At 49.5% G+C, this 8890-nt stretch overlaps 1 protein-coding gene and 1 pseudogene across 1 annotated transcript; one reads left to right on the top strand and one right to left on the bottom strand.

Moving 5' to 3' along the window:
- Window positions 1–790: 790 nt before the first annotated feature.
- On the bottom strand, window positions 791–1393 carry LOC118711020 (annotated as a pseudogene).
- A 3658-nt stretch (window positions 1394–5051) lies between these two features.
- HILPDA (hypoxia inducible lipid droplet associated) lies at window positions 5052–7881 on the top strand. The gene is given in 3 exon segments (XM_036426248.2): window positions 5052–5295; window positions 6975–7189; window positions 7192–7881. Coding segments are annotated over 2 exon segments (189 nt in total). The 5' UTR covers window positions 5052–5295; window positions 6975–7041; the 3' UTR covers window positions 7233–7881.
- Window positions 7882–8890: the final 1009 nt, after the last annotated feature.

The following is an 8890-nucleotide window of genomic DNA, read 5'->3' on the forward strand; positions in this document are numbered from 1 at the left end:
GAGGGAGAGGAAAGGAGAAGGAAAGAGAGAGAGAAACATCGATGTGAGAGAGATACATCAATCGGCTGCTTCCTGCATGGCCCTCTACCAGAGATTGAGCCCACAACCCAGGTATGTGCTCTGGCTTGGGAATCCAACTGGCAACCTTTCAGTGCGCGGGATGACTACCAACCAATTCAGCCACACTAGCCATGGCTCCCTGTTTTGGTGTGTCATTTGAAGATGTGGCTAATTTGCCCTTCTTTTTAAAGAATAACAGCTTTATTCAGATATAATTGATATGCCAGAATTCACCCTTTTAAAATGTACAATTCAGCACCAGCCAGTTTGGCTCAGTGGATAGAGCATTGGCCTGCGGACTGAAGGGTCCCAGGTTTGATTCCGGCCAAGGGCACATGCCCAAGTTGTGGGCTCGATCCCCAGTAGGGGACCTGCAGGAGGCAGCCCAATCAATAATTCCCTCTCATCATTGATGTTTCTATCTCTCTCTCCCTCTCCCTTCCTCTCTGAAATCAATAAGAAATATTTTTTTTAATGAAGTGTACAATTCAGTGGATTAGAGTATATTTACAGGGTTGTGCAACCATCACCATTGTCTAATATTAGAACATTTTCATCATCTCAAAAAGAACCTGTACCCATTAGCTGTCACTTTCCATCCTTTCCCCTCTCCCTCAGCCCCTGGCAACTAATAACCTAGTTTTTGTCTCTACAGACTTTTCATATAAATGGAATCATACAATATGAGTCCTTTTCTGTCTGACTTCTTTCACTGGACATATTGTTTTATTTATTTGCCTTTCTGGGCCTTGATTTTCCTGATAGAACTCCAGCCTCTGGCCCTCGAGCACACAGCCATCTGCTCTGCCACGCTGGCCTGGTCTGGAGCCATGCAGGCAAGAAGACTGCTGACTTGGCGTTCTTTGTCGTTTCATCAGATTTCTTCTGCATTTTCTTTGATATTGTTTTTTTAAAATCTCTTCCTCTTTAGGAGTCAGCTTGGCCCCTCCATGCATAGTGGGACTTGTACTGCTGTCAATGAGCACAATGCAGTTCTTTACTGGGGTCTTGGCGCGGACCAGTTCATTGTGGGGTACATTGTAGACAACATCAATAGTCCTTGTTTTGCTCATACAACACTCTGAGCCCCCGGAGAAGTTGCCCACATCCAGCCTCAAAAATTGGGTACTTCTTGTTGCCTCCCCGCACTGGGACTATGTGCATGTGGCGGGGTCCAAACTCAGTGTTGCTAGCAAGGCATCCCAGCTCATATTTTCGTTTCCTGTGATAGAGCTTTCTCTTGCCCCTTGTCTTGTGGCGCTTGTATTGGTTGTCCCGAGAGATACCCATGGCTTAGTGCTGGCTGGAAAGAGCTCCACCGATTTTTAAAAATATATATATTATTGATTTTTTACAGAGAGGAAGAGAGAGGGATAGAGAGTTAGAAACATCGATGAGAGAGAAACCTCAATCAGCTGCCTCTTGCACACCCTCCACTGGGGATGTGCCCGCAACCAAGGTACATGCCCTTGACCTGAATCGAACCTGGGACCTTCCAGTCCTCAGACAGACGCTCTATCCACTGAATGAAACCGGTTTTGGCTCCACTGATTTTTTAGAGAGAGTGGAAGGGAGGGAGGGGTGAGAGAGAGAGTGAGAGAGAGAGAGGCATAGACTTGAGAGAGAAACATCAATCCGTTGCCTCCTGGACCAGGATGGGCCTGTAATCCAGGTGCATGCTCTTGACTAGGAGTGGAACCTGGACCCTTCCGTCCTTGGCCTGATGCTGTAACCATTGGGCAGAACCAGCCAGGGTGCATGTACAATGTATTAGTATTTCATTTTTTATGGCTATATAATATTTTTATACTACATTTGTTTATCCATCAGCAGTTGATGTACATTTGAGCTGTTTCCATTTTTATTGGCATTTTTAAATAAAGCTGCTATGAATATTTTTGTGTAAGTCTTTGTGTGAACATGTTTTCAGTTCTCATGGGTTCATACTTAGGAGTGGACTTGCTGGGCCATGTGGTAACTCTATGTTTAACTCTTGGAGGAGTTGCCAAACTGGTTTTCACAGCTGCTGTACCTTTTTACCAGCAACATATAAGGAAGGATTCAGTTTTCTCCAAATCCTCACCAATGCTTATTTTCTTTCTGTTTTTTTTAAGTAAATAGCAATCCTTCCCTCCTCCCCTTCCCCCCAAAAAAACAAGAAAGAGAGAAAACCTAAATAAATAAATAAATAAACAGCAATCCTAGTGAATAGGAGGTGATATCTTGTATGTCCTTTCTTGGGAGCTTGTCATAACTCCTTTAGAGTTTAGGAGCTGCTTGCCTGTGGGAAAGGAGAGGCAGAGGGGAAGGCATGGGTGTGTTCCTGGGAGAGTTGGAGAGAGCTGGGACATTTGTTTTAAGGGATTTTACAGAGAGGAAGAGAGAGGAATAGTTAGAAACATTGATGAGAGAGAAACATCGACCAGCTGCCTCTTGCACACCTCTACTAAGGATGTGCCAGCAACCAATGTACATGCCCTTGACCGGAATGGAACCTGGGTCCTTTCAATTTGCAGACCAACGCTCTATCCACTGAGCCAAACCGGTTTCGGTAGTTTTAAGGGATTTTAAAGGCTGGGTGTTTAGGGGAGAATCTTATTCATCAGCATTATGCTGATGCACCAAAATGAGATTTAGTCTCTTAACTTCATCTGTCCTTGGCTGAGGTTACTGACAAATGGCATTAATTGGATTTCTGCTTTCTCCAGGAGTGGGTTGATTTAAGCTATTTACCCTCTGGATGGGGAGGAGAAGTATAAACTATTTACTTTTAAATGTGCTTGGTTTAGGAAGAAAGAAAGGGTTGACCAGGTGGCTGCAAACTGCTGTTTAACTATTTGTCTTAGTTTCTTTAGTTTGTCCTTGAATTTTCCTAGCTTCTTGCTGTCCTATAACCGGAGGGGGGCAGGGGGAAGCTCCAAAAGTTTAAAATCAGGATGGATTCTGAGGAACTGACATATAGCCTTATTCAAATTTATAAGCACTTTAACAGGAGAAATTTACATATACATGCAAAGCAGCTGCTTGCTCCCAGTGGTGGCCGGCCTAGAGGAAATCTACCTCCTCCCACGACTGGGTCTGGGTCTCTCTCTCTCTCTCTCTCTCTCTCTCTCTCTCTCTCTCTCTCTCTTTTATAGCGGGTTGATATCCAAACCATATGGTGGGGGGTCACGTGCACCACCAGCCAGAGCAGAGCATGTCTGAGTCAGCAGATACCCTCAGGCAGCTGTCCCACTGTCTTCATGCATTAATATCCTTCCTGGGGCCTGGTGTGGATCGTTGGGTAGTATTCAGCTTGCTGGGTAGTCAGCCAAACCTGAGGCTGTAGAAAGTTAAACAGTCACAGACGCTTAAACAGAGAGCCACAAATTTTCTAGACGCCTTTACTGTGGGAGCCACGTGAAATCTCTGGAGGGAGTTCCCCTACAGCTCACTATGACAAACAACCCAAAGGGGGAGGTTGTTGTGGAATTCCTGTGCTCACTCACGGAGCAGAGGCTGAAGGCCCTCGTTGGGAGTTTTGTAGTCAACGACAGGGGCTTACAGATAGTTTAGGTGTTGGGCAGAGTTCTCAGGGCTTTATGTGGATTAACTCATTTAATTCCCAGGTAAGGACTGTTATCATCCCCTATATCAGTGGAGGACACCCAAGTACAGATCAGTTTTAAAGATTCGTCCAAGTCCCTCGAGCTACGCTAGTGATGGCATTTGGGACACCTGGAAGTGATTTCCGAGCTAGAGCCTCTCCTAGCAACCGCGTGAAAGAAGAATCGCCGAGGCGAGCACAAACACAGACGAAATTCTAGGGAGACGCAGGGCCAACATTCCTGCGGGCTGAGAAAAAAAAAAAAAAATCCATTTCCAAGTGCCTGCCTGCCAACACGTTTTCAACCCGAACTTTCTCATTTCCCGGTCTCCCCGCCCCCTCGGGCAGATGCCGGAGCCCAGGATGCGGGGGAAAGGTCGCAGCTGGGTTTTGGCTCCTCCCTCCCGGTGCACCCAGTCCCGCTCCCGCTGAGCCCTCCCGGCCCCCGGGGATCCCGGGCTCCAGCTACCCCCCCTCCCCCCGCCCCTGCACTGGAGCCCGGCACGCAGACCCGCCAGTCCCAGAGCTCAGTGGGCCTGCCGAGAGTCACCAGCCCGCCAGCTTTGGCCCTTACCTCCCCCCCCTCCCCTCCAGGAAGCTGCCTGTGAAACCGCCGGCAGCTTTCCCTTCCAGGGGGCTTGGGTGCTCCGTCCAGGGGCCTCCCAGGACTCAACTCTGAAATCTGCCATCGGGCGCATTCCGGACAACACGTCTATAGTTTGCGGGGTGGGGAGGGGAGTCCTGAGGCTCCCCCGCCCCCAAGCCCGGGTAGAGGGCTGCACTGGGATGTGTTAGCTCGTTGGTTCAATCTGAAAAGCATCCTTAAAAACTCCCGATGGCCACCATTTTAGGAGAACAAACTGAGGCCCGGGTGCAAAGTGACGTTCATGGGCAGTTAGACACGGACACCAGGGCCTGGCGAGAGTGTTTCACATTTCCTGAAGCATTTGTGAGTCAGGAATTCATTTTTCTCGGGATCTGGAATCTTGTTATCTCTAGGAAGTGAAACTCCTGGAACGTCGGCTCCTCAATCCCCCAATCAGGAGAAAACGGGGGCTTGGGGATGGAGTGGTGGTCTGATGCCCCCCGCTAATGCAGAATCCATCCTCAGATGCCCGCACTCCATCCCGGGCCAGAGGAGGGCTGGATGCGGGAACGTCCGGGGTGTTTTCCACCGGGTTGGTGTGGGGGTGGAGGATACACTTTCTGATTTCTTCCCAAGTTTCCTGCGGCGGGGAAAGCAGCCGAACACACACGCCTCGCCTCTGCCGACCGCACGGACTCAGAACCACGGTGCGAGTTTTGTGAAACAGCTCCGACCCCAAGACCGGGGGCCGCCCCAGACCACCCACCGCACACGCCGGGGGCGGGGCCGCGGGCGAGGGGGCGGGGCCGCGGACGCGCCTGCGCGCGTGCGGACGTGCGGCGGCGTGCGGGCCAGAGTGCGCACGCGCGGGCCCCGGGGCCGGCGTTGTCTATAAGTGAGCGGTGTGCGCGGCCTTGCCCTGCGACTCGCTGCTGACTGCGCGCTTGCCTCCTGAGGGTCGTCTGAGCCGCCTCTTCGCGCTCCCGTCGGCCGACTTTCCTCCCGACTCCTGCTCGGCCTGCTGTGACTGCGAGCCGGCCGCCCCTGGCCCTTCCTCCCGCAGGTGAGCGGCCCTCTGGACTTGCCCACCTCCCGGCCCCATCCTCGGCCTGCCTGCCTGCCTGCCTGCGGGGCCGCCGCCTCCTTCCCCTGCGCTGTGGCGGAGCCTCTGGAGCTTCCCTCCTTACGGCGCCCCCGCCCGCTCCCCACCCTGCCCTCCAGCCCCGCCCTCCCCAGGAGGGGTCCTCACTGGGATGCAGGTGGCCCACGTCGCTGCTCGCCGGTGCTGGGCCTGTAGGCGTCCATGCCATGCTCTCCCAAAGCACCGCTGGCACCTCCTGCGCAGCTGCCGTGTTCTTGCCTTTTGCCCCTGGACTGGAAGCCCCAAGAGGGCAGGGTTCACGTCTCCAGGGCCCCGTGTGGCCCTCGCACCTTCCAGGGTGCTTAACAAATTGTGGATAATCAGCATATATTTTTTTTTTTTTTTACTAAGTGAACTTGATAGATTCGACTTAGAATTACTTTGACCTTCAAAAAGTTTTATGATTAACTCGAAAACCTTAAATGAGATATGAGGGAGGCTTCCCAGGCAAATTGCTTTCTCAAGGGCATGTTCCTCCCCCCCTCTCCCCCCATGTGTTTTTATTGATTTCTTTTAGAGAGGGAGTGGGGGGAGGGAGAGAGAGAAAGAGAGAAATGTCAAAGATCTGTTGCCTCCTGCACACCACTTACTGGGGATTGAGTGGCAACTCGGGCATGCGCCCTGACTGGGAATTGAGTCAGTGATCTCTTGGTTCATGAGTCGACCCTCGACCACTGAGCCACACCTGCCTGGCTAGCACATGTTCTGACAGTCCTGTTGTAGGCCTCAGAAAGGCACCGGTGTCTGACCCGGCCAAACCTGGGATCAACAACCTCGATTCTTGGGTTCTGTCTAAGAAAGAATTCAGAGCTAAAAACCAAACTATAAGAATAATTGATAAATCACAGAGGTAGAAGAAGTAATTCCTAGAAGAAATGAGTTTAGGAAGAGTTATGGAGGTAAAGGAGCGTAGGAGTGAGGAAGCTAATGGTAACTGCCTGGGGCAGGGAGGGAGAATGGGAAGGGAGAGTGCACTGGGTACTCTCTGCTAAAGGTTTAAGGGTGGAGAATTTAAGGAAGTCCCGGGAGAAGATCACAATAGAATATTCTGTAGTTTTCCAGGTGTGTCTTTTCTGGGCTGTGTCCTCCACTGATTGATTGGCTGGCCCAGGGCAGGCGTGGTTATTCAGTGCAGTTGGTCCCATCATGGAGTAGCTGGTTTTGTTGCTTATCTGAGGCATAGATGTTATCTCTGGGGAGGAAAGATCTGGAGGGTTCAAATATGCTAGAGGAGGAAAAGCCACCCTGAAGGGGAGGTCCCACCCTACAATTGATTGCCCGTTGCTAGGCAACTGGGGCTTTCCACCCCCCTGGACTGTGACACTGGGATTGTGCATTGCACCTGACAGGAAAAGTATAGGTTTTTACGTTCAGAAGTAAAAGTTTTGAGGAAGGCTCATGAAAAGAAACAAGATTGGCTCCTCGGCCATGGAGTTTACAGTGTAAATATACTTGAGCTTCTGCTGTGGAAAGACATCATGGGTCCCTGTATCCTGACTGGCTGGGCTTCTCCCTTAGCTCCATGGGAAGATAGAAGAATCAGGGCCAGATGCATGCATATCCCAAAAGGCTCTAGACTAACCTTGCTTCTCTTTCCTCAGGTCCCAGAAGTCTTCCAGAAGCAGAAGGCAGCTCTACTGTTCTTCAAAGAGTGGGATCCCTTCAGCTATGAGGCATCTATTGAACCTCTATCTCTTAGGTGTGGCGCTGACCCTGCTTTCCATCTTTGTTAGACTGATGGAGTCCCTGGAAGGCTTACGGGAGAACCCACCACCTGGGAGCTCCTGGACCAACAGAGGTCAACTGGCCATCACAGAATCCCCAAGAGCCTTCCAGAACATCCATCCCGAGGGGTGTGATAAGACCTCCCTCCACCAGCTGTAACCTTGGAGCTCTGGCCTAAACCCGTCCAGCCTGGTGTCCCAGTTCCTGGGCAGGCAAGCTCAGCATCAGTGTTAGCAGAGAACTGTTACTAGGCCCTGGAAGGGCGCCTCCATCTGGATGCTCCTGCCCTGGAAAAAGACTGTTTTATGGGCAGGTGTGAGTGGGTTGCCTATGGTTGTGGAATGGAGTGATTTCACTCTTCTCCCTGGAGTCTTGGATGTCCTTGGCAGCGTGGCTGACTTCTCTTCGAAGAGGACTGTGCTGTAACTCCAGCTGTTGGGAGATGATGGTGTTTTCAGCCCTACTTCTATACATCTGTGAAGAGTTCCTTTGGACTTGGGTGGCTTGTGGTCAGTTTCTTTGGTGTTCAGCTTCTCTTTCGTGTAAGCTCCTCTGTGTGTGGGTAACGGTTAAAGAGGTGTGAGTTTGGATGTAAGGAGGGGAAGATAAGTATGTTCGGTGTCCAGTTCTCACTGTTCTATGTTTTTAAGTCTTCTAACTTAGTGTGTATGTATTGGTCTGAAGGGAACAGTGGGATAAAGCATGCTCGGGACATGGGCATTATAGCCACCATGTGGCTTAAGTGAATTTTTCTAATGAAATAAAATTGAATACATATTTCCACTGTGTGTCATTGATTTCTGCCCTTAAAATTAGTGATTAGAAAGGGTTAATTCATAGATCTGAGGTTTAACCACTTAAAATTTAGGAGAATGAAAGTACTTAAAACACTTTGTTTAAAACGGGTAAATGAACCTCTGAATTTGGAGGCAGAGGCAGTTGGGTCTGCCCTGTCTGTATCCATTGTTGTCTGAGCTTAAACCAAGACTGTCCTTTCTCTTAAAAACAAAAAGTATATATGTATATATTTTTATGATTTAAGATAGGAAGGGAGATAGAAACATCAATAATAATTATTGATCAACTGCCTCCTACATGCCCCCTACTGGGGATTGAACAACTGGACAGGAATCAACCTGACCTGATTCGCTGGTCAACACATATGTCAAAATATGGCTGTGCTACTCTTTGAGAAAAGAAATCTGATACCTTCCCACCCCTTCATCTTTAGCCTCGGGAAAAGAGGACTATCAGTCCAGAAGGCCTTGGCCTTTAAATTTTTTTTTTTAATTGATTTTAGAGAGAAAGAGAGACAGAAACATCAGTTGCCTTCAGCATGACCAGGGATTGAACCCACCTCCTTTCTGTGCTTAGAAAGACACTGAAACCAACTGAGCCACACTGGCCGGTTGGCTTTTTTTATTTACTAATATCCACCAGAATGACTACTCAATTCTGATTGTTCAGGTAGGCTGGTAAAATAGCCACACCTCAACCTTTGGGTCTGGCTGGGTTGAGCGTCACCTCATGCCACTGGTTTAAATTCCTAGTCAAGGCACATGTCCGGGTTTCAGGATCCAGGAGACAGCTGATCAGCTGTGTGTGTTTTTTAAAATATATTTTGTTGATTTTTTTACACAGAGGAATAGCAAGTTAGAAGCATCGATGAGAGGGGAAACATTGATCAGCTGCCTCCTGCAACACCCCCTACTCTGGATGTGCCCTTATCCCCTTGTCTTCCATCAATGTTTCTATCTCTCCCTCTTCCTCTCTAAATCAAAAAGGTTTTTTT

This window comes from Pipistrellus kuhlii, unplaced genomic scaffold, assembly GCF_014108245.1.
Source record: "Pipistrellus kuhlii isolate mPipKuh1 unplaced genomic scaffold, mPipKuh1.p scaffold_m20_p_10, whole genome shotgun sequence".
In the NCBI taxonomy this organism is placed as follows: domain Eukaryota; kingdom Metazoa; phylum Chordata; class Mammalia; order Chiroptera; family Vespertilionidae; genus Pipistrellus; species Pipistrellus kuhlii.